Genomic DNA, 26445 nt, shown 5'->3' with positions numbered 1-26445 from the left:
CCTCAGTACCTACAGCACTGACTCACCCTCAGCAACCACAGCACTGACCCACCCTCAGCATCCACAGCACTGACCCACACTCAGTGTTCACCGCACTGACCCACCCTCAGTGTCCACAGCACTGACCCACCGTCAGTGTCCACCGCACTGACCCACCCTCAGTGTCCACAGCACTGACACACCCTCAGTGTCCACAGCACTGACACACCCTCAGTGTCCACAGCACTGACCCACCCTCAGTGCCCACAGCACTGACCCACCCTCAGCACCCACAGCACTGACCCACCCTCAGTGTCCACAGCATTGACCCACCCTCAGTCACCACAGCACTGGCCCACCCTCAGTGTCCACAGCACTGACCCACCCTCAGCACTGACCCACCCTCAGCACCCACAGCACTGACTCACCCTCAGTGCCCACAGCACTGATCCACCCTTAGCACCCACAGCACTGACCCACCCTCAGCACCCATAGCACTGACCCACCCTCACCACTCACAGCACTGACCCAACCTCAGCACCCACAGCACTGACCCACCCTCAGCACTGACCCACCCTCAGCACCCACAGCACTGACCCACCATCAGTACCCAGAGGACTGACCCACCCTCAGTGTCCACAGCACTGACCCACCCTCAGCACCCACAGCACTGACACACCCTCAGCACTGACCCAACCTCAGCACCCACAGCACTGACCCACCCTGTGTCCACAGCACTGACCAACCTCAGCACCCACAGCACTGACCCACCCTCAGCACTGACCCACCCTCAGCACCCACAGCACTGACCCACCATCAGTACCCAGAGGACTGACCCACCCTCAGTGCCCACAGCACTGACCCACCCTCAGCACCCACAGCACTGACCCAACCTCAGCACCCACAGCACTGACCCACCCTCGGCACCCACAGCACTGACCCATCCTCAGCACCCACGGCACTGACTCACCCACAGCACTGACCCACCCTCAGCTCCCACAGCACTGACCCACCCTCAGTGCCCACAGCACTGACCCACCCTTATTGTCCACAGCACTGACCCACCCTCAGTGTCCACAGCACATACCCACCCTCAGTGCCCACAGCACTGACCCACCCTCAGCACCCACAGCACTGACCCACCCTCAGTGTCCACAGCACTGACCCACCCTCAGCACCCACAGCACTGACCCACCCTCAACATCCACAGCACTGACCCACCCTCAGTGTCCACAGCACTGACCCACCCTCAGTGTCCACAGCACTGACCCGCCCTCAGTACCCACAGCACTGACTCACACTCAGCACCCACAGCACTGACCCACCCTCAGTGTCCACAGCACTGACTCACCCTCACTGTCCACAGCACTGACCCACCCTCAGCACCCACAGCACTGACCCACCCTCAGCACCCACAGCACTGACCCACCCTCAGCACCCACAGCACTGACCCACCCTCAGTGCCCACAGCACTGACCCGCCCTCAGTGTCCACAACACTGACCCACCCTCAGTGTCCACAGCACTGACCCACCCACAGCACCCACAGCACTGACCCACCGTTAGCACCCACAGCACTGACCTACCCTCAGCACCCACAGCAGTGACACACCCCCAGCACCCAAAGCACTGACCCACACTCAGCACCCACAGCACTGACCCACACTCAGCACCCACAGCACTGACCCACCCTCAGCACCCACAGCACTGACCCACCCTCAGTGTCCACAGCACTGACCCACCCTCAGTACCTACAGCACTGACTCACCCTCAGCAACCACAGCACTGACCCACCCTCAGCATCCACAGCACTGACCCACACTCAGTGTCCACCGCACTGACCCACCCTCAGTGTCCACAGCACTGACCCACCGTCAGTGTCCACCGCACTGACCCACCCTCAGTGTCCACAGCACTGACACACCCTCAGTGTCCACAGCACTGACCCACCCTCAGTGCCCACAGCACTGACCCACCCTCAGCACCCACAGCACTGACCCACCCTCAGTGTCCACAGCATTGACCCACCCTCAGTCACCACAGCACTGGCCCACCCTCAGTGTCCACAGCACTGACCCACCCTCAGTACCTACAGCACTGACTCACCCTCAGCAACCACAGCACTGACCCACCCTCAGCATCCACAGCACTGACCCACACTCAGTGTCCACCGCACTGACCCACCCTCAGTGTCCACAGCACTGACCCACCGTCAGTGTCCACCGCACTGACCCACCCTCAGTGTCCACAGCACTGACACACCCTCAGTGTCCACAGCACTGACCCACCCTCAGTGCCCACAGCACTGACCCACCCTCAGCACCCACAGCACTGACCCACCCTCAGTGTCCACAGCATTGACCCACCCTCAGTCACCACAGCACTGGCCCACCCTCAGTGTCCACAGCACTGACCCACCCTCAGCACTGACCCACCCTCAGCACCCACAGCACTGACTCACCCTCAGTGCCCACAGCACTGATCCACCCTCAGCACCCACAGCACTGACCCACCCTCAGCACCCATAGCACTGACCCACCCTCACCACTCACAGCACTGACCCAACCTCAGCACCCACAGCACTGACCCACCCTCAGCACTGACCCACCCTCAGCACCCACAGCACTGACCCACCATCAGTACCCAGAGGACTGACCCACCCTCAGTGTCCACAGCACTGACCCACCCTCAGCACCCACAGCACTGACACACCCTCAGCACTGACCCAACCTCAGCACCCACAGCACTGACCCACACTTAGCAACCACAGCACTGACCCACCCTGTGTCCACAGCACTGACCAACCTCAGCACCCACAGCACTGACCCACCCTCAGCACTGACCCACCCTCAGCACCCACAGCACTGACCCACCATCAGTACCCAGAGGACTGACCCACCCTCAGTGCCCACAGCACTGACCCACCCTCAGCACCCACAGCACTGACCCAACCTCAGCACCCACAGCACTGACCCACCCTCAGCACCCACAGCACTGACCCACCCTGTGTCCACAGCACTGACCAACCTCAGCACCCACAGCACTGACCCACCCTCAGTGCCCACAGCACTGACCCATCCTCAGCACCCACAGCACTGACCCACCCTCATTGTGCACTGCACTGACCCACCCTGTGTGTCCACAGCACTGACCCACCCTCAGCACTGACCCACCCTCAGTACCCACAGCACTGGCCCACCCTCAGTGTTCACAGCACTGACCCACCCTCAGTGTCCACAGCACTGACCCACCTCAGTACCCACAGCACATACCCACCCTCAGTGCCCACAGCACTGACCCATCCTCAGCACCCACAGCACTGACCCACCCTCATTGTGCACTGCACTGACCCACCCTGTGTGTCCACAGCACTGACCCACCCTCAGCACTGACCCACCCTCAGTACCCACAGCACTGGCCCACCCTCAGTACCCACAGCACTGACCCACCCTCAGTACCCACAGCACTGACCCACCCTCAGTGTTCACAGCACTGACCCACCCTCAGTGTCCATGGCACTCTTGCTCCTTGCTCACTCTCACCCCTCGCTCACTCTCGCTCCTTGCCCACTCTCGCTCCTCGCTCACTCTCGCTCCTCGCACACTCTTGCTCCCTCTTGCTCCTTGCTCACTCTCGCTCACTCCCGCTCATCGCTCACTCTCCCCTAGCCCCCCAGTCACTCTCGAAACACCCCCTCCCCCCGTTCGGTCACTCTCCCCTTGTAAAGATGGGAATTGGTGAATATTCATTCTCTGTTGCTGTGGTAACTCTTCACTGAATGGCTAATTACTGATCGATTTCATTAACTCTGGAGTCAGTCTGTTCACAGGAGCGGTTTATGTTAATGAGGAGTGGTCTATGTTAATGAGGAGCCAGTTATGTTAATGAGGAGCCAGTTATGTTAATGAGTAGTGGTTTATGTTAATGAGGAGCCAGTTATGTTAATGAGGAGCCAGTTATGTTAATGAGGAGTGGTTTATGTTACCGAGGAGCGGTATATCTTAATGAGCAGATAGTTATGTTAATGAGCTGGTTATGTTAATGAGGAGTTGGTTACGTGAATGGGGAACGGTTATGTTAATGAGGAGCCGGTTATGTTAATCAGGAGCTGGTTATGTTAATGAGGAACCGGTTACGTTAATGAGGAGCCAGTTGTGTTAATGAGGAGACGGTTATGTTAATGAGGAGCCGGTTACGTTAATGAGGAGCCGGTTATGTTAATCAGGAGCTGGTTATGTTAATGAGGAACCGGTTACGTTAATGAGGAGCCAGTTGTGTTAATGAGGAGCCGGTTATGTTAATGAGGAGACGGTTCTGTTAATGAGGAGCCGGTTACGTTAATGAGGAGCCGGTTATGTTAATGAGGAACCGGTTACGTTAATGAGGAACCGGTTACGTTAATGAGGAGCCAGTTGTGTTAATGAGGAGACGGTTCTGTTAATGAGGAGACGGTTCTGTTAATGAGGAGCCGGTTATGTTAATGAGGAGCCGGTTATGTTAATGTGCCAGAGAGAGAGCGATCCACAAACTCTTTACAGCAGTTCTGATTTCTGAATGCTGACTAAACTAAAATCCATTTACAAGTAAGAGTAACACCGGAACACTCCAGTCCGGCCTGGTAGCCTGTGTGTGAAATAGAGAGTTGTATTCCTGTTGTCTTCGGGACACATCTTGGGAAAGGCTGAGTTGTTACTGGCCAATTGTTGTGTCCTTGCCATGACAGTAATTGTCCACACATGTGGTGCTGTTATCACGGCTGCTATCTCTGCCTTGGGGCGGTCGGCTCCGAATATCTTCTCACCTTCCACACCAGCACACAGTCCCCTGATTAAATAATATCCCTAATGATCACATGATTTACATTCCTACTCTAAAAGCAGTGACGCAGTGACCCTGAATCACTTGGGGCCTTTCAGAAAGGACGAATCCCTGTTACTGCCACAGTCTCCAGATTGAGGAAATGCCCGGACGTGAGGTCTGAATCCATTCAGAAAATAGAGCGAAATTCCTCAGCAGGTTGTTTAAAAGTCGAATAGGAGTTGGGAACGAGACGCTCCTTCACATCCGCTGTACCTGCACGCTGGGTCAACTCTGCAGATTAGCGAGTGGATCACTGAGAGCACGGCGGAAGAAAACAGCAGTGCGTAGCAAGGGCATAAATAAGGCAGGTGTGCAAGGCAGTGCTTGATGTCTGATGTGCAAATGCCCTGGTTAGAGTGGCAGGCGGGTACAGTAATGTTTCAGGCTGCACGGCAGCACACCTCTGTTGATCTGATAGAAGTCCACCAGCTGAATGAGGTCAATGAATTTAGTCTGGCCAGTGTCCACAGTGAAGTATGTTTGACCATCTTCCTCGCACTGCCTCAGGGAGAGAAAACACACATTTAAAATCTACTCCAAAAAAAGCTTGGTATCCACAATGTTATTCGTTGTTTTCATTGCCTCACCCTTGACCAATTGCAAATCCTGGTTGGGATCTATTGAAGCTCCGATCAGGCTAGGGTTGCCGATAAAGCCAGGACTGATTGACTGGAACCCCTCCTCCCCACCAACCCTGCCCTGGAACAAACGCCCAACACATGCTCACAAAATCAATCACTCGCAGCACAGAACCAACAGGAAGGATTCACATATGTGAAAACAATGTAATTTAATTCCCACATATTCAATATTTAATCCCAACCACCCATCCCCATTCCACAATACTGACCATCGTAGATTATATGCGCCATTACCAAAGACACTGACTTTCACTGGGATACAGTTCCACACACACTGACTCTCACTGAGATACAGTTCCACACACACTGACTCTCACTGGGGTACAGTTCCACACACACTGACTCTCACTGGGATACAGTTCCACACACACTGACTCTCACTGGGATACAGTTCCACACACACTGACTCTCACTGGGATACAGTTCCACACACACTGACTCTCACTGGGATACAGTTCCACACACACTGACTCTCACTGAGATACAGTTCCACACACACTGACTCTCACTGGGGTACAGTTCCACACACACTGACTCTCACTGGGATACAGTTCCACACACACTGACTCTCACTGGGATACAGTTCCACACACACTGACTTTCACTGGGATACAGTTCCACACATACTGACTCTCACTGAGATACAGTTCCACACACACTGACTCTCACTGGGGTACAGTTCCACACACACTGACTCTCATTGGGATACAGTTCCACACACACTGACTCTCATTGGGATACAGTTCCACACACACTGACTCTCACTGGGATACAGTTCCACACACAGTGACTCTCTCTGGGATACAGTCCCACACACACTGACACTCACTGGGATACAGTTCCACACACACTGACTCTCTCTGGGATACAGTCCCACACACACTGACACTCACTGGGATACAGTTCCACACACACTGACTCTCACTGGGATACAGTTCCACACACAGTGACTCTCTCTGGGATACACTCCCACACACACTGACACTCACTGGGATACAGTTCCACACACACTGACTCTCTCTGGGATACAGTCCCACACACACTGACACTCACTGGGATACAGTTCCACACACACTGACTCTCACTGGGATACAGTTCCACACACAGTGACTCTCACTGGGATACAGTTCCACACACACTGACTCTCACTGGGATACAGTTCCACACACACTGACTCTCACTGGGATACAGTTCCACACACACTGACTCTCACGGGGATACAGTTCCACACACACTGACTCTCACTGGGATACAGTTCCACACACACTGACTCTCACTGGGATCCAGTTCCACACACACTGACTCTCACTGGGATACAGTTCCACACACACTGACTCTCACTGGGATACAGTTCCACACACACTGACTCTCACGGGGATACAGTTCCACACACACTGACTCTCACTGGGATACAGTTCCACACACACTGACTCTCACGGGGATACAGTTCCACACACACTGACTCTCACTGGGATACAGTTCCACACACACTGACTCTCTCTGGGATACTGTTCCACACACACTGACTCTCACTGGGGTACAGTTCCACACTCACTGACTCTCACTGGGGTACAGTTCCACACACACTGACTCTCACTGGGATACAGTTCCACACACACTGACTCTCACTGGGATACAGTTCCACACACACTGACTCTCACTGGGGTACAGTTCCACACACACTGACACTCACTGGGATACAGTTCCACACACACTGACTCTCACTGGGATACAGTTCCACACACACTGACTCTCACTGGGATACAGTTCCACACACACTGACTCTCACTGGGATACAGTTCCACACACACTGACTCTCACTGGGATACAGTTCCACACACACTGACTCTCTCTGGGATACAGTTCCACACACACTGACTCTCACTGGGGTACAGTTCCACACACACTGACTCTCACTGGGATACAGTTCCACACACACAGACTCTCACTGGGATACAGTTCCACACACACTGACTCTCACTGGGATACAGTTCCACACACACTGACTCTCACTGGGATACAGTTCCACACACACTGACTCTCACTGGGGTACAGTTCCACACACACTGACTTACTGGGGTACAGTTCCACACACACTGACTCTCACTGGGATACAGTTCCACACACACTGACTCTCACTGGGATACAGTTCCACACACACTGACTCTCACTGGGATACAGTTCCACACACACTGACTCTCACTGGGATACAGTTCCACACACACTGACTCTCACTGGGATACAGTTCCACACACACTGACTCTCACTGGGATACAGTTCCACACACACTGACTCTCACTGGGATACAGTTCCACACACACTGACTCTCACTGGGATACAGTTCCACACACACTGACTCTCACTGGGATACAGTTCCACACACACTGACTCTCACTGGGATACAGTTCCACACACACTGACACTCACTGGCGTACAGTTCCACACACACTGACTCTCACTGGGGTACAGTTCCACACACACTGACTCTCTCTGGGATACAGTTCCACACACTCTGGCTCTCTCTGGGATACAGTTCCACACACACTGACTCTCACTGGGATACAGTTCCACACACACTGACTCTCACTGGGATACAGTTCCACACACACTGACTCTCACTGGGATACAGTTCCACACACACTGACTCTCACTGGGATACAGTTCCACACACACTGACTCTCACGGGGATACAGTTCCACACACACTGACTCTCACTGGGATACAGTTCCACACACACTGACTCTCACGGGGATACAGTTCCACACACACTGACTCTCACTGGGATACAGTTCCACACACACTGACTCTCTCTGGGATACAGTTCCACACACACTGACTCTCACTGGGGTACAGTTCCACACACACTGACTCTCACTGGGGTACAGTTCCACACACACTGACTCTCACTGGGATACAGTTCCACACACACTGACTCTCACTGGGATACAGTTCCACACACACTGACTCTCACTGGGGTACAGTTCCACACACACTGACACTCACTGGGATACAGTTCCACACACACTGACTCTCACTGGGATACAGTTCCACACACACTGACTCTCACTGGGATACAGTTCCACACACACTGACTCTCACTGGGATACAGTTCCACACACACTGACTCTCACTGGGATACAGTTCCACACACACTGACTCTCTCTGGGATACAGTTCCACACACACTGACTCTCACTGGGGTACAGTTCCACACACACTGACTCTCACTGGGATACAGTTCCACACACACAGACTCTCACTGGGATACAGTTCCACACACACTGACTCTCACTGGGATTTAGTTCCACACACACTGACCCTCACTGGGATACAGTTCCACACACACTGACTCTCACTGGGATACAGTTCCACACACACTGACTCTCACTGGGATACAGTTCCACACACACTGACTCTCACTGGGGTACAGTTCCACACACACTGACTCACTGGGGTACAGTTCCACACACACTGACTCTCACTGGGAAACAGTTCCACACACACTGACTCTCACTGGGATACAGTTCCACACACACTGACTCTCACTGGGATACAGTTCCACACACACTGACTCTCACTGGGATACAGTTCCACACACACTGACTCTCACTGGGATACAGTTCCACACACACTGACTCTCACTGGGATACAGTTCCACACACACTGACTCTCACTGGGATACAGTTCCACACACACTGACTCTCACTGGGATACAGTTCCACACACACTGACTCTCACTGGGATACAGTTCCACACACACTGACTCTCACTGGGATACAGTTCCACACACACTGACACTCACTGGCGTACAGTTCCACACACACTGACTCTCACTGGGGTACAGTTCCACACACACTGACTCTCACTGGGATACAGTTCCACACACTCTGGCTCTCTCTGGGATACAGTTCCACACACACTGACTCTCACTGGGATACAGTTCCACACACACTGACTCTCACTGGGATACAGTTCCACACACACTGACTCTCACTGGGATACAGTTCCACACACACTGACTCTCACTGGGATACAGTTCCACACACACTGACTCAAAGAACAACAAAGAACAAAGAAATGTACAGCACAGGAACAGGCCCTTCGGCCCTCCAAGCCCGTGCCGACCATGCTGCCCGACTAAACTACAATCTTCTACACTTCCTGGGTCCGTATCCTTCTATTCCCATCCTATTCATATATTTGTCAAGATGCCCCTTAAATGTCCCTACCGTCCCTGCTTCCACTACCTCCTCCGGTAGTGAGTTCCAGGCACCCACTGCACTCTGCGTAAAAAACTTGCCTCGTACATCTACTCTAAACCTTGCCCCTCTCACCTTAAACCTATGCCCCCTAGTAATTGACCCCTCTACCCTGGGGAAAAGCCTCTGACTATCCCCTCTGTCTATGCCCTTCATAATTTTGTAGACCTCTATCAGGTCTCCCCTCAACCTCCTTCGTTCCAGTGAGAACAAACCGAGCTTATTCAATCGCTTCTCATAGCTAATGCCCTCCATACCAGGCAACATTCTGGTAAATCTCTTCTGCACCCTCTCTAAAGACTCCACATCCTTCTGGTAGTGTGGCGACCAGAATTGAACACTATACTCCAAGTGTGGCCTAACTAAGGTTCTATACAGCTGCAACATGACTTGCCAATTCTTATACTCAATGCCCCGGCCAATGAAGGCAAGCATGCCGTATGCCTTCTTGACTACCTACTCCACCTGTGTTGCCCCTTTCAATGACCTGTGGACCTGTACTCCTAGATCTCTTTGACTTTCAATACTCTTGAGGGTTCTAGCATTCACTGTATATTCCCTACCTGCATTAGACCTTCCAAAATGCATTACCTCACATTTGTCCGGATTAAACTCCCTCTGCCATCTCTCCGCCCAAGTCTCCAGACAATCTAAATCCTGCTGTATCCTCCGACTGTCCTCATCGCTATCCGCAATTCCACCAACCTTTGTGTCGTCTGCAAACTTACTAATCAGACCAGTTACATTTTCCTCCAAATCATTTATATATACTACAAAGAGCAAAGGTCCCATCACTGATCCCTGTGGAACACCACTGGTCACAGCCCTCCAATTAGAAAAGCATCCCTCCATTGCTACTCTCTGCCTTCTATGTCCTAGCCAGTTCTGTATCCACCTTGCCAGCTCACCCCTGATCCCGTGTGACTTCACCTTTTGTACTAGTCTACCATGTGGGACCTTGTCAAAGGCCTTACTGAAGTCCATATAGACAACATCTACTGCCCTACTGGGATACAGTTCCACACACACTGACTCTCACTGGGATACAGTTCCACACACACTGACTCTCACTGGGGTACAGTTCCACACACACTGACCCTCACTGGGATACAGTTCTACACACACTGACTCTCACTGGGATACAGTTCCACACACACTGACTCTCACTGGGATACAGTTCCACACAGTGACTCTCACTGGGGTACAGTTCCACACACACTGACTCTCACTGGGATACAGTTCCACACACAGTGACTCTCACTGGGGTACAGTTCCACACACACTGACTCTCACTGGGATACAGTTCCACACACACTGACTCTCACTGGGATACAGTTCCACACACACTGACTCTCACTGGGATACAGTTCCACACACACTGACTCTCACTGGGATACAGTTCCACACACACTGACTCTCACTGGGATACAGTTCCACACACACTGACTCTCACTGGGGTACAGTTCCACACACACTGACTCTCACTGGGATACAGTTCCACACACACTGACTCTCACTGGGATACAGTTCCACACACACTGACTCTCACTGGGATACAGTTCCACACACACTGACTCTCACTGGGATACAGTTCCACACACACTGACTCTCACTGGGGTACAGTTCCACACACACTGACTCTCACTGGGATACAGTTCCACACACACTGACTCTCACTGGGATACAGTTCCACACACACTGACTCTCACTGGGATACAGTTCCACACACAGTGACTCTCACTGGGGTACAGTTCCACACACACTGACTCTCACTGGGATACAGTTCCACACACAGTGACTCTCACTGGGGTACAGTTCCACACACACTGACTCTCACTGGGATACAGTTCCACACACACTGACTCTCACTGGGATACAGTTCCACACACACTGACTCTCACTGGGATACAGTTCCACACACACTGACTCTCACTGGGATACAGTTCCACACACACTGACTGTCACTGGGATACAGCTCCACACACACTTACTCTCACTGGGATACAGTTCCACATACACTGACTCTCACTGGGGTACAGTTCCACACACACTGACTCTCACTGGGATACAGTTCCACACACACTGACTCTCACTGGGATACAGTTCCACACACACTGACTCTCACTGGGGTACAGTTCCACACACACTGACTCTCACTGGGATACAGTTCCACACACACTGACTCTCACTGGGATACAGTTCCACACACACTGACTCTCACTGGGATACAGTTCCACACACACTGACTCTCACTGGGATACAGTTCCACACACACTGACTCTCACTGGGGTACAGTTCCACACACACTGACTCTCACTGGGATACAGTTCCACACACAATGACTCTCACTGGGATACAATTCCACACACACTGACTCTCACTGGGATACAGTTCCACACACACTGACTGTCACTGGGATACAGCTCCACACACACTGACTCTCACTGGGATACAGTTCCACATACACTGACTCTCACTGGGGTACAGTTCCACACACACTGACTCTCACTGGGATACAGTTCCACACACACTGACTCTCACTGGGATACAGTTCCACACACACTGACTCTCACTGGGGTACAGTTCCACACACACTGACTCTCACTGGGATACAGTTCCACACACACTGACTCTCACTGGGATACAGTTCCACACACACTGACTCTCACTGGGATACAGTTCCACACACAATGACTCTCACTGGGATACAATTCCACACACACTGACTCTCACTGGGATACAGTTCCACACACACTGACTCTCACTGGGATACAGTTCCACACAACTCCCCCCGAGCAGCTCTGGCTGCTGTTGCCTTATATTATTATGTAAATGCGTACTTCTTATGTCCAGCCAGAGTGGAGACTTATTGTGTTTATAAAATGCCGGTTGCATAATTTGTTCAGTCTGCGGTGTGTTTGGTTTTTGGGGATTGTGATCAGTGACGAGCAGGAGAAATCTTTAACCGAATATGACCGAATAATTCTACAGAAGGAAATTACCGGAACAACCAGGAAGTGCTTGGTCTTGTGATGATGGCTGAGTGTCAGCACAAACCCTTTAGGTGTCCTCTGACTCTCCCTAATCAGAAAAACACTGTATCAAGAGAAAAGGACATAAATAAATATCTCGCAATCAGAACTATACCGAAACCCAAGTCAATTCTCATTCAGTCATGCCGTTAATCCCGTTGTGTGTCTGTTCAATCTCTGACCACCATCACCGCTGGAATCTTTGCGATAATGTACAGCCAGTGGTAAATATGGGTTAGAATTGTGTTTGTGGTGCGCAGTGAGCCTCTTTATATCCCAGCCAAATGGTGATTGTTCTCTGAGATTTCAAATGCTGATTGGACATTGGCAACAGTATTGAATGAACAGAGGAGGCTGGAAACTATAATACTGAACTCTGCAAGGAGATAATAGGAAAGGAGACCGGTCAAAGAAGTACGGCGGGATTTTATTGTTTCTGAGACTCAGGGCGGGATCCTCCGGGCACACTGCGCCGAAAAGCAGCTCGCCCCGGTGCAGCCTGGCTGGTGAAAGCCAGGAGACCCCCGCTCCACCCGGCTCGCAACGGCTAGCGAGATTCAACACAATCTCATGAGGCGTTGCAAGATCATTCCCGTCCACAACGGGCGGGATCACGTTTTGGCAAAGCCTCACTCTAATGTGCAGATTCCCGAGGTATCTGAGGCTTTGGGATTTAAATCCCTTCCCCTCGGGCTGTGAAGCTGGAGGAGGTTACAGAGATAGGGAGGGTTGTGAGGCTGGGGGAGGTTACAGAGATAGTGAGGGTTGTGAGGCTGGGGGAGGTTACAGAGATAGGGAGGGTTGTGAGGCTGGGGGAGGTTACAGAGATAGTGAGGGTTGTGAGGCTGGGGGAGGTTACAGAGATAGTGAGGGTTGTGAGGCTGGGGGAGGTTACAGAGATAGTGAGGGTTGTGAGGCTGGAGGAGGTTACAGAGATAGGGAGGGTTGTGAGGCTGGAGGAGGTTACAGAGATAGGGAGGGTTGTGAGGCTGGGGGAGGTTACAGAGATAGTGAGGGTTGTGAGGCTGGGGGAGGTTACAGAGATAGGGAGGGTTGTGAGGCTGGGGGAGGTTACAGAGATAGGGAGGGTTGTGAGGCTGGAGGAGGTTACAGAGATAGGGAGGGTTGTGAGGCTGGGGGAGGTTACAGAGATAGGGAGGGTTGTGAGGCTGGGGGAGGTTACAGAGATAGTGAGGGTTGTGAGGCTGGAGGAGGTTACAGAGATAGGGAGGGTTGTGAGGCTGGAGGAGGTTACAGAGATAGGGAGGGTTGTGAGGCTGGAGACAGTTACAGAGATAGGGAGGGTTGTGAGGCTGGGGGAGGTTACAGAGATAGGGAGGGTTGTGAGGCTGGGGGAGGTTACAGAGATAGTGAGGGTTGTGAGGCTGGGGGAGGTTACAGAGATAGTGAGGGTTGTGAGGCTGGAGGAGGTTACAGAGATAGGGAGGGTTGTGAGGCTGGGGGAGGTTACAGAGATAGGGAGGGTTGTGAGGCTGGAGGAGGTTACAGAGATAGGGAGGGTTGTGAGGCTGGGGGAGGTTACAGAGATAGGGAGGGTTGTGAGGCTGGGGGAGGTTACAGAGATAGTGAGGGTTGTGAGGCTGGAGGAGGTTACAGAGATAGGGAGGGTTGTGAGGCTGGAGGAGGTTACAGAGATAGGGAGGGTTGTGAGGCTGGAGACAGTTACAGAGATAGGGAGGGTTGTGAGGCTGGGGGAGGTTACAGAGATAGGGAGGGTTGTGAGGCTGGGGGAGGTTACAGAGATAGGGAGGGTTGTGAGGCTGGGGGAGGTTACAGAGATAGGGAGGGTTGTGAGGCTGGGGGAGGTTACAGAGATAGTGAGGGTTGTGAGGCTGGAGGAGGTTACAGAGATAGGGAGGGTTGTGAGGCTGGAGGAGGTTACAGAGATAGGGAGGGTTGTGAGGCTGGGGGAGGTTACAGAGATAGGGAGTGTTGTGAAGCTGGGGGAGGTTACAGAGATAGGGAGGGTTGTGAGGCTGGAGGAGGTTACAGAGATAGTGAGGGTTGTGAGGCTGGGGGAGGTTACAGAGATAGTGAGGGTTGTGAGGCTGGGGGAGGTTACAGAGATAGTGAGGGTTGTGAGGCTGGGGGAGGTTACAGAGATAGTGAGGGTTGTGAGGCTGGAGGAGGTTACAGAGATAGGGAGGGTTGTGAGGCTGGGGGAGGTTACAGAGATAGGGAGGGTTGTGAGGCTGGAGGAGGTTACAGAGATAGTGAGGGTTGTGAGGCTGGGGGAGGTTACAGAGATAGTGAGGGTTGTGAGGCTGGGGGAGGTTACAGAGATAGTGAGGGTTGTGAGGCTGGGGGAGGTTACAGAGATAGTGAGGGTTGTGAGGCTGGAGGAGGTTACAGAGATAGGGAGGGTTGTGAGGCTGGGGGAGGTTACAGAGATAGTGAGGGTTGTGAGGCTGGAGGAGGTTACAGAGATAGGGAGGGTTGTGAGGCTGGAGGAGGTTACAGAGATAGGGAGGGTTGTGAGGCTGGAGGAGGTTACAGAGATAGTGAGGGTTGTGAGGCTGGGGGAGGTTACAGAGATAGGGAGGGTTGTGAGGCTGGAGGAGGTTACAGAGATAGTGAGGGTTGTGAGGCTGGAGGAGGTTACAGAGATAGGGAGGGTTGTGAGGCTGGAGGAGGTTACAGAGATAGGGAGGGTTGTGAGGCTGGAGGAGGTTACAGAGATAGTGAGGGTTGTGAGGCTGGGGGAGGTTACAGAGATAGGGAGGCTGTGAGGCTGGAGGAGGTTACAGAGATAGGGAGGGTTGTGAGGCTGGGGGAGGTTACAGAGATAGGGAGGGTTGTGAAGCTGGAGGAGGTTACAGAGATAGTGAGGGTTGTGAGGCTGGGGGAGGTTACAGAGATAGTGAGGGTTGTGAGGCTGGAGGAGGTTACAGAGATAGTGAGGGTTGTGAGGCTGGGGGAGGTTACAGAGATAGGGAGGGTTGTGAGGCTGGGGGAGGTTACAGAGATAGGGAGGGTTGTGAGGCTGGAGGAGGTTACAGAGATAGTGAGGGTTGTGAGGCTGGGGGAGGTTACAGAGATAGGGAGGGTTGTGAGGCTGGGGGAGGTTACAGAGATAGGGAGGGTTGTGAAGCTGGAGGAGGTTACAGAGATAGGGAGGGTTGTGAGGCTGGGGGAGGTTACAGAGATAGGGAGGGTTGTGAGGCTGGGGGAGGTTACAGAGATAGGGAGGGTTGTGAGGCTGGGGGAGGTTACAGAGATAGGGAGGGTTGTGAGGCTGGAGGAGGTTACAGAGATAGTGAGGGTTGTGAGGCTGGGGGAGGTTACAGAGATAGGGAGGGTTGTGAGGCTGGGGGAGGTTACAGAGATAGGGAGGGTTGTGAGGCTGGGGGAGGTTACAGAGATAGGGAGGGTTGTGAGGCTGGGGGAGGTTACAGAGATAGGGAGGGTTGTGAAGCTGGAGGAGGTTACAGAGATAGGGAGGGTTGTGAGGCTGGGGGAGGTTACAGAGATAGGGAGGGTTGTGAGGCTGGGGAGGTTACAGAGATAGGGAGGGTTGTGAGGCTGGGGGAGGTTACAGAGATAGGGAGGGTTGTGAGGCTGGAGGAGGTTACAGAGATAGGGAGGGTTGTGAGGCTGGGGGAGGTTACAGAGATAGGGAGGGTTGTGAGGCTGGAGACAGTTACAGAGATAGTGAGGGTTGTGAAGCTGGAGGAGGTTACAGAGATAGGGAGGGTTGTGAGGCTGGAGACAGTTACAGAGATAGTGAGGGTTGTGAAGCTGGAGGAGGTTACAGAGATAGGGAGGGTTGTGAGGCTGGAGGAGGTTACAGAGATAGGGAGGGTTGTGAGGCTGGGGGAGGTTACAGAGATAGGGAGGGTTGTAGGGACTGGAGGAGGTTACAGAGATAGGGAGGGTTGTGAGGCTGGGGGAGGTTACAGAGATAGGGAGGGTTGTGAGGCTGGGGGAGGTTACAGAGATAGGGAGGGTTGTAGGGGCTGGAGGAGGTTACAGAGATAGGGAGGGGTGTAGGGGCTGGAGGAGGTTACAGAGATAGGGAGGCTGTGAGGCTGGAGGAGGTTACAGAGATAGTGAGGGTTGTGAGGCTGGGGGAGGTTACAGAGATAGGGAGGGTTGTGAGGCTGGAGACAGTTACAGAGATAGGGAGGGTTGTGAGGCTGGGGGAGGTTACAGAGATAGGGAGGGTTGTGAGGCTGGGGGAGGTTACAGAGATAGGGAGGGTTGTGAGGCTGGGGGAGGTTACAGAGATAGGGAGGGTTGTAGGGGCTGGAGGAGGTTACAGAGATAGGGAGGCTGTGAGGCTGGAGGAGGTTACAGAGATAGTGAGGGTTGTGAGGCTGGGGGAGGTTACAGAGATAGGGAGGGTTGTGAGGCTGGGGGAGGTTACAGAGATAGGGAGGGTTGTGAGGCTGGGGGAGGTTACAGAGATAGGGAGGGTTGTGAGGCTGGAGGAGGTTACAGAGATAGGGAGGGTTGTGAGGCTGGAGGAGGTTACAGAGATAGTGAGGGTTGTGAGGCTGGAGGAGGTTACAGAGATAGGGAGGGTTGTGAGGCTGGGGGAGGTTACAGAGATAGTGAGGGTTGTGAGGCTGGGGGAGGTTACAGAGATAGGGAGGGTTGTGAGGCTGGAGGAGGTTACAGAGATAGGGAGGGTTGTGAGGCTGGGGGAGGTTACAGAGATAGTGAGGGTTGTGAGGCTGGAGGAGGTTACAGAGATAGTGAGGGTTGTGAGGCTGGAGGAGGTTACAGAGATAGGGAGGGTTGTGAGGCTGGGGGAGGTTACAGAGATAGTGAGGGTTGTGAGGCTGGGGGAGGTTACAGAGATAGGGAGGGTTGTGAGGCTGGAGGAGGTTACTGAGATAGGGAGGGTTGTGAGGCTGGGGGAGGTTACAGAGATAGTGAGGGTTGTGAGGCTGGGGGAGGTTACAGAGATAGGGAGGGTTGTGAGGCTGGGGGAGGTTACAGAGATAGGGAGGGTTGTGAGGCTGGGGGAGGTTACAGAGATAGTGAGGGTTGTGAGGCTGGGGGAGGTTACAGAGATAGGGAGGGTTGTGAGGCTGGGGGAGGTTACAGAGATAGGGAGGGTTGTGAGGCTGGGGGAGGTTACAGAGATAGTGAGGGTTGTGAGGCTGGGGGAGGTTACAGAGATAGGGAGGGTTGTGAGGCTGGGGGAGGTTACAGAGATAGGGAGGGTTGTGAGGCTGGGGGAGTTTACAGAGATAGGGAGGGTTGTGAGGCTGGAGGAGGTTACAGAGATAGGGAGGGTTGTGAGGCTGGGGGAGTTTACAGAGATAGGGAGGGTTGTGAGGCTGGAGGAGGTTACAGAGATAGGGAGGGTTGTGAGGCTGGAGGAGGTTACAGAGATAGGGAGGGTTGTGAGGCTGGGGGAGTTTACAGAGATAGGGAGGGTTGTGAGGCTGGAGGAGGTTACAGAGATAGTGAGGGTTGTGAAGCTGGAGACAGTTACAGAGATAGGGAGGGTTGTGAGGCTGGGGGAGGTTACAGAGATAGGGAGGGTTGTAGGGGCTGGAGGAGGTTACAGAGATAGGGAGGGTTGTGAGGCTGGGGGAGGTTACAGAGATAGGGAGGGTTGTGAGGCTGGAGACAGTTACAGAGATAGGGAGGGTTGTGAGGCTGGGGGAGGTTACAGAGATAGGGAGGGTTGTGAGGCTGGAGGAGGTTACAGAGATAGGGAGGGTTGTGAGGCTGGGGGAGGTTACAGAGATAGTGAGGGTTGTGAGGCTGGAGGAGGTTACAGAGATAGGGAGGGTTGTGAGGCTGGAGGAGGTTACAGAGATAGGGAGGGTTGTGAGGCTGGGGGAGGTTACAGAGATAGGGAGGGTTGTGAGGCTGGAGGAGGTTACAGAGATAGGGAGGGTTGTGAGGCTGGAGGAGGTTACAGAGATAGTGAGGGTTGTGAGGCTGGAGACAGTTACAGAGATAGGGAGGGTTGTGAGGCTGGGGGAGGTTACAGAGATAGGGAGGGTTGTGAGGCTGGAGGAGGTTACAGAGATAGGGAGGGTTGTGAGGCTGGAGACAGTTACAGAGATAGGGAGGGTTGTGAGGCTGGGGGAGGTTACAGAGATAGTGAGGGTTGTGAGGCTGGGGGAGGTTACAGAGATAGTGAGGGTTGTGAGGCTGGGGGAGGTTACAGAGATAGTGAGGGTTGTGAGGCTGGGGGAGGTTACAGAGATAGGGAGGTTTGTGAGGCTGGAGACAGTTACAGAGATAGGGAGGGTTGTGAGGCTGGGGGAGGTTACAGAGATAGGGAGGGTTGTGAGGCTGGAGGAGGTTACAGAGATAGGGAGGGTTGTGAGGCTGGAGACAGTTACAGAGATAGGGAGGGTTGTGAGGCTGGGGGAGGTTACAGAGATAGGGAGGGTTGTGAGGCTGGAGGAGGTTACAGAGATAGGGAGGGTTGTGAGGCTGGGGGAGGTTACAGAGATAGTGAGGGTTGTGAGGCTGGAGGAGGTTACAGAGATAGGGAGGGTTGTGAGGCTGGAGGAGGTTACAGAGATAGGGAGGGTTGTGAGGCTGGGGGAGGTTACAGAGATAGGGAGGGTTGTGAGGCTGGAGGAGGTTACAGAGATAGGGAGGGTTGTGAGGCTGGAGGAGGTTACAGAGATAGTGAGGGTTGTGAGGCTGGAGACAGTTACAGAGATAGGGAGGGTTGTGAGGCTGGGGGAGGTTACAGAGATAGGGAGGGTTGTGAGGCTGGAGGAGGTTACAGAGATAGGGAGGGTTGTGAGGCTGGAGACAGTTACAGAGATAGGGAGGGTTGTGAGGCTGGGGGAGGTTACAGAGATAGTGAGGGTTGTGAGGCTGGGGGAGGTTACAGAGATAGTGAGGGTTGTGAGGCTGGGGGAGGTTACAGAGATAGTGAGGGTTGTGAGGCTGGGGGAGGTTACAGAGATAGGGAGGTTTGTGAGGCTGGAGACAGTTACAGAGATAGGGAGGGTTGTGAGGCTGGGGGAGGTTACAGAGATAGGGAGGGTTGTAGGGGCTGGAGGAGGTTACAGAGATAGGGAGGCTGTGAGGCTGGAGGAGGTTACAGAGATAGTGAGGGTTGTGAGGCTGGAGGAGGTTACAGAGATAGTGAGGGTTGTGAGGCTGGAGGAGGTTACAGAGATAGGGGGGGTTATGGAGTGAAAGAACAAAGCCCATTACAGCACAGGAACAGGCCCTTCGGCCCTCCAAGCCTGTGCAGACCATGATGCCCTCACTAAAAAACAAACCTGCCCTTACTCGGTCCTTGACCCTCTATTTCCTCCCTATTCATGGACCCGTCCAGATGCCTCTTAAATGTTGCTAATGTGCTGCTTCCACCACATCCTCTGGCCGTGCGTTCCAGGCACCTAACACTGTGAAAAACATACCCCGCACAAATCCCTTAAACTTTCCCCCTCTCACCGTGAACCTGTGCCCCCTGTGTAATTGACACTTCCACCCTTGGAAAAAGCCTCTGACTATCCACCCTGTCTATGCCTCTCATAATTTTATAGCCCTCTATCCGGTCTCACTCAGCCTCTGTCTTTCCAGTGAAAACAATCCTGGTTTATTCAACCTCTCCTCATAGCCGACACCCTCGAGACCAGGCAACATCCTGGTGAACCTTCTTTGCACTCTCTCCAGCTTCCACATCCTTCTGACAATGTGACCAAAACTGCGCGCAACACTCCAAAATGCGGCCTAACCAAGGTTTTATATAGCATTTTATATAGCTGCAACATGAGTTCCCAACTCCTGTACTCAATGCCCGGCTGATGAAGGCAAGCGTGCCACATGCCTTCTTAATCACCTTAGCCACCTGGGTTTCCACTTTTATGGAACTGTGGACCTGCACGCCCAGATCCCTCTGTATGTTAATGTTCCCAAGAGTTCTGCCATTTACAATATAATTCATACCTAGATTTGATCCTCCAAAATCCACCACCTCGCATTTGTCTGGATTAAACTCCATCTGCCATTTCTGTGCCCAAGACTCCAATTTATCTATATCCCGTTGTATCCTCTGACAATCCTCGGCACTATCAGCAACTCCACCAATCTTCGCGTCATCCACAAACTTACCAATCAGACCACCCACATTTTCCTCCAAATCATTTATATTTACTACAAACAACAGAGGTCCCTGCACTGATCCCTGCAAACACCACTAGCTACAGATCTCCATTCAGAAAAACACCCTTCCACCGCTACTCCCTGTTTTCTACAACCGAGCTAGTTCAGTATCCATATAGCCAGCCCAACCCCGAATCCCATGTGATTTTAGGTTTTGTACCAGTCTGCCATGTGCAACCTTGCCAAATGCCTTACTGAAGTCCATAGAAACCACACCCACAGCCCTTCCCACATCAATTTTCTTTGTCACCTCTTCAAAAAACTCAATCAAGTTGGTGAGACATGACCTTCCCCGTACAAAACCATGCTGCCTGTCACTAACTAGTCCAGTTTCCTCCAAATGTGCATATATCCTGTCCCTCAGTATCTTTTCCAAAAGCTTCCCCACCACTGATGCCAGGTTCACCGGCCTATAATTTGCTGGATTGTCCCTGCTTCCTTTCTTAAACAAGGGAATAACATTGGCTATTCTCCAGTCCTCTGGAACCTCGCCTGTGGTCAAAGAGGATGTGAAGATATCTGTTAAGGCCCCAGCTATTTCTCCCCTTGCCTCCCGCAGTAACCTGGGATAGATCCCATCCGGCCCCCGGGGACTTGTCTATCTTAATGCAATTCAGGATACTCAACACTTCCTCCTTTGATATATTGAGTTCTGAAGAGCATTCACACACCCATCCCTGAGCTCAGCCTCCGTCATGTCCTTCTCTCTGGTGAATACCAATGCAAAGGATTTCACCCACTTCCTGTGGTTCCACGTATAACTTCCCTCCATTGTCCTCGAGTGGGCCTACTCTTTCTCTTGCTACCCTCTTGCTCCTAATATATGCATAAAAAGCCTTGGGATTCTCCTTGACCATGTTCGTTAAAGACATTTCATGGTCCCTTTAGCCCTTCTAATTCCAAATTTAAGTTCCTTCCTACTTTCACTGTACTCCTCAAGATCTGCGTCAGTTTTTCGATGCCTAGGCCGATCGTATGCTTCCTTTTTCCTTTTGACTAAGTTTACAATTTCATTTGTCACCCATGGTTCCCGAATCCTGCCATTTCTATCCTTCATTTTTGCGGGGACATGCCTGGCCTGCACTTCAATGAACTGGCCTTTTAAAGCCTCCCACATGTCACACGTGGATTTGCCCTCAAGTAGCCGCTCCCACCCACATTGCCCAGTTTCTGTCTAAATTAGATGTAATTGGCCCTCGCCCAATTCAGCACCCTCACCCGCGGGCCACTCTTGTCCTTATCCATGATTCCTCAAAATCTTATGGAATTATGGTCACTAAGCCCAAAATGCTCCCCCACAGAAACATCAATCACCTGGCCTGGCTCACTCCCCAATACCAAGTCTAGTATGGCCTCTTCCCTGGCTGGATTGTCATCACACTGGATCAAAAAGCCCTCCTGGACACATCTAACAAATTGCTCTCCATCCGAGTTCCTGGCTGTGAGGGATTCCCAGTCAATATGGGGGGAGTTAAAGTCGCCCATCACAACTACCCAGTATCTGACTACACAACTGCTCCTCTGTCTCCTGAGGGCTGTTGGGAGGTCTATTGCACACTCCCAACATTGTGACTTCACCCTTCTTATTCCTGAGCTCCACCCATAATGCCTCACTACAAGATCCCTCCAATGTGTCCTCACTCAACACAGCTGTGATCTGCTCCCTAATCAGCAATCCCACTCCCCCACCTCCTTCGTTTCCCCTTCTGTCCCGTCTAAAACACCGATATCACGGAACGTTAAGCTGCCAGTCCTGTCCCTCCTTTAACCGTGTCTCCGTAATTGCAATTACATCATAGTTCCATGCAGTGATCCAGGCTCTCAGTCTGTCTGTTTTACATTTTATACTTGTTGCATTGAAGCAAACGCACTCCAGACGTCCAGTCCCGCTGAGCCATGTGTCCCTCCGCCTGCGCTTACTCTGCGCCATGATTATCGCAGTCTCACTGTTCCCCAGTCTCTACACTCACTGTCCTGCTGCTCTGGGTCCTAACCCCCGCCACACTAGTTTAAACCCTCCCGAACAGCACTAGCAAACCTCCTGCCCAGGATATTGGTGCCCGTCCAGTTCAGGTGCAACCTGCCCTTCTTGTACAAGTTACAGCGATAAGGAGTATTGTGGGGCAGGATGGTATTTCAGAGAGAGGGAAGGGAAGGTTGTCGGGCTGGGGGAGGTTACGGGGATAGGGAATCACAAAGCCACACAGGGAACATGGATGAGAATTTTAAAGTTGAGTTGTTAATGTAAATCAGTGAGTAACGGCGTGATATGGAAAGAGGACTTGCTGTCATTTAGGATTTGGGTGGCAGAGGTTTGGCTGAACTCACTCATTGTGACAATGTTTACAGAGGGTTGGTGACACAAAACTGGCTGGAAGAGCACCCGTAGTGTGCAGAATCGATAGACAGTCAGTGAGATGGGACCGTGCATTTCATGTTAAAAGATGTGGATGATTTTGGTGGTTAGTTACAGCCCCAATCGGTCCTTGTGCAGTCGGAGTGACCCCCCAGTAGCCTCAGTTAATTTGCTTGCCCCGAGTCTGGACCTGGGGGATCGGTTTCTCAGCAAACTGTCTTCATCCCTTCAGTTGGATATGAGGATCTGAGGCAATGCTGCTGTCAGCTCTGACCCCCCCGATCCTGCAGTCAGTGACTCACATACACTACTGGTAATGGTGTAAGGAGGCTATTTCACCTAACTCGCAGGCCATTACTGCTTTACCTGGGATTGTGATGCCTCCCCAACTCACTCACTCACCCGGGGGCTCCAAGCTGGTTCGCTGTTTCTGTGTTTATTTGTAGTCAGTGATTTCCTTGTTCCCTCTCAATCACTGCTCACTTGCAAAATTCTTCTGAAATTAAACTATTTAAACGCCCCCCAGGTTGTAACTTAGTCCCAGTGCTGTGTTCTCACCCATCAATGTGGCCATGTTGGATAATCAGTCTGTGCGCTTCCTCTCTCGAGATCCGTCCATGAAACCAGGGCTGACTCCTGTGTATTGCTGGATTCATGATAAACAAAACTGTTATTGTAGTTGTTACCCCTCACACTCTTCTCCCCACCCATATTTATCGCAGGAATCTATCTGTTGCAACAGCTGGCATTGGGCTAAAAACATCTGCACATTACGCCCGCACTGAGCCTATGGCAGTGACCGCGAAGATCCACTCTCCCCATCTCTACCTGGATTATCCCTTATGTTTAAATAGAGACCCGACTGCCCCTTGTGGAACCTGAATTCCTGCCGAATGCATCAGATTGTGGGAGGCTAGATTCACACTATCTAGCTACAGTGCTGACTTTGTTTGCACTGAGTGCTTAATTTGGGTGCATTTGAGTGTTATAGTGAGAGTTTGGTGACTGAGGGAGTACTGAATTTGGGTGCATTTGAGTGCTATAGTGAGAGTTTGGTGACTGAGGGAGTACTGAATTTGGGTGCATTTGAGTGTTATAGTGAGAGTTTGGTGACTGAGGGAGTACTGAATTTGGGTGCATTTGAGTGCTATAGTGAGAGTTTGGTGACTGAGGGAGTTAGGTGAGGAGGGAGGAAGGTGCTCCTTTCATTTCATTTCGTACATTTCCTCAAAGAGCGTGAAGGGAGCCGGGAGTTTACAGAGAGTGCAGCTGACTGGGAGCAGAGTCGGAGGACGGAGATCCAGTTGGTCCACAGGGCAGCTATATTCTGTAAGGTAAGAGGGGATGGAGGCTAGGCCAGTTGCATGCTCCTCCTGTAGGATGTGGGTGGTGAGGGATACCACCGGTGTCCCCGCTGACTATACCTGCGGGAAGTGCACCCAACTCCAGCTCCTCAGAGACCGTGTTAGGGAACTGGAGCTGAGCTGGATGAACTTCGGATCATCCGGAAGGCAGAGGGGGTAATAGACAAGAATTACAGGGAGGTAACCACACCCAAAGTACAGGACAAGCGTAGCAGGGTAACAGTCAGGTGAAGGAAAACGAACGGGCAGACAGTGCAGGGATCCCTCGTGGCCATTCCCCTTCAAAACAAGTATACCGTTTTGGATGCTGTTGGGGGGGATGACCTCCCGGGGGAAGGCCCTAGCGGCCAGGTCTCTGGCACTGAGTCTGGCTCTGGGGCTCAGAAGGGAAGGGGGGAGAATAGAAAAGCAATAGTTGTAGGAGATTCAATGGTTAGGGGAATAGATAGGAGATTCTGTGGTCGCGATCGAGACTCCCGGAAGGTATGTTGCCTCCCGGGTGCCAGGGCCAGGGATGTCTCGGATCGTGTCTTCAGGATCCTTAAGGGGGAGGGGGAGCAGCCAGAAGTCGTGGTGCACATTGGTACCAACGATGTAGGTAGGAAAAGGGGTGTGGATGTACTAAACAAGTTGAGGGAGTTAGGCTGGAAGTTAAAAGCCAGGACAGACAGAGTTGTCATCTCTGGTTTGTTGCCGGTGCCACGTGATAGCGAGGCGAGGAATAGGGAGAGAGTACAGCTGAACACGTGGCTGCAGGAATGGTGTAGGAGGGAGGGCTTCAGGTATTTGGATAATTGGAGCGCATTCTGGGGAAGGTGGGACCTATACAAGCAGGAAGGGTTGCATCCGAACCAGAGGGGCACCAATATCCTGGGAGGGAGGTTTTCTAGTACTCTTCGGGAGGGTTTAAACTAATTTGGCAGGGGAATGGGAACCGGATTTGTAGTCCAGCAACTAATGTAGCCGATGTTCAGGACGTCAAAGTATGTAGTGAGGACTTCCGGGTGCGGCGATGACCAGCTAAGTCGCACGTTTCGGCACCTCCCATTTTAACGGACTTTTGGGCTCTTATCGGGAGCCCCAATGGCAATTTTCGAAGGCTAAACCCACTGTGAGACGACATAGAAGGGAGTCCCCCCGGATGTGAATGGACAGAAGAGATAATAGTGGCCAGATTGCGGAGGATCCTCTGGAGCAGCGGCAAAGAAGGGAAGTGAGAAGCAAGATGGCGGCGGAGGGAGGCCAGTTGGTATGGGGCCTGGAACAGCAGGAGTTCCTCCGGCGATGTGTGGAGGAGCTCAAGAAGGAGGTGCTGGCGCCGATGCTGCAGGCGATTGAGGGGTTAATGGAGACGCAGAAGACCCAAGAGATGGAGCTCCGTGGAGTGAAGGCAAAAGCTGCCGAAAATGAGGACGAGGTACAGGGCTTGGTGGTGAAGACGGAGACGCACGAGGCACTGCATAAGTGGTGTATGGAGAGACTGGAAGCCCTGGAAAATAGCTCGAGGAGGAAGAACTTAAGAATCTTGGGTCTTCCCGAAGGGGCAGAGGGAGCGGACGTTGGGGCGTATGTGAGCATGATGCTTCATACCTTAATGGGAGCTGAGGCCCCGACGGGCCCCCTGGAAGTGGAGGGAGCGTACCGAGTCCTCGTGAGAAGACCAAAGGCAGGGGAAACACCTCGAGCAATAGTGGTGAGGTTCCACCGCTACAAGGACAGGGAGATGGTCCTGAGATGGGCGAAAAAGACTCGGAGCAGCAGGTGGGAGAACGCAGTGATCCGCGTGTATCAGGATTGGAGTGCGGAGGTGGCGAGAAGGAGGGCGAGTTTCAATC

General features: G+C 52.6%; 1 protein-coding gene across 4 annotated transcripts in view; it reads right to left on the bottom strand.

The window, feature by feature from the left end:
- Positions 1–3701: 3701 nt before the first annotated feature.
- Positions 3702–26445, bottom strand: part of LOC140398688 (growth factor receptor-bound protein 7-like) — a 274640-nt gene continuing 251896 nt past the window's right edge. For all 4 annotated transcript variants that reach the window (XM_072487677.1, XM_072487678.1, XM_072487680.1 and 1 more), the window contains 3 exons: positions 23805–23892; positions 12740–12833; positions 3702–5336 (listed from right to left, as the gene is read on the bottom strand). In XM_072487677.1, the coding sequence (XP_072343778.1) occupies positions 5190–5336; positions 12740–12833; positions 23805–23892 (329 nt within the window). In that variant the 3' untranslated portion in view covers positions 3702–5189. The remainder of the gene's footprint in view (positions 5337–12739; positions 12834–23804; positions 23893–26445) is intronic.

Source organism: Scyliorhinus torazame, chromosome 21 (genome assembly GCF_047496885.1).
Source record: "Scyliorhinus torazame isolate Kashiwa2021f chromosome 21, sScyTor2.1, whole genome shotgun sequence".
Lineage (NCBI taxonomy): Eukaryota > Metazoa > Chordata > Chondrichthyes > Carcharhiniformes > Scyliorhinidae > Scyliorhinus > Scyliorhinus torazame.
The sequence above is the reverse complement of the archived record's forward strand: the minus strand, read 5'-3'. Positions and strand labels throughout refer to the sequence as shown.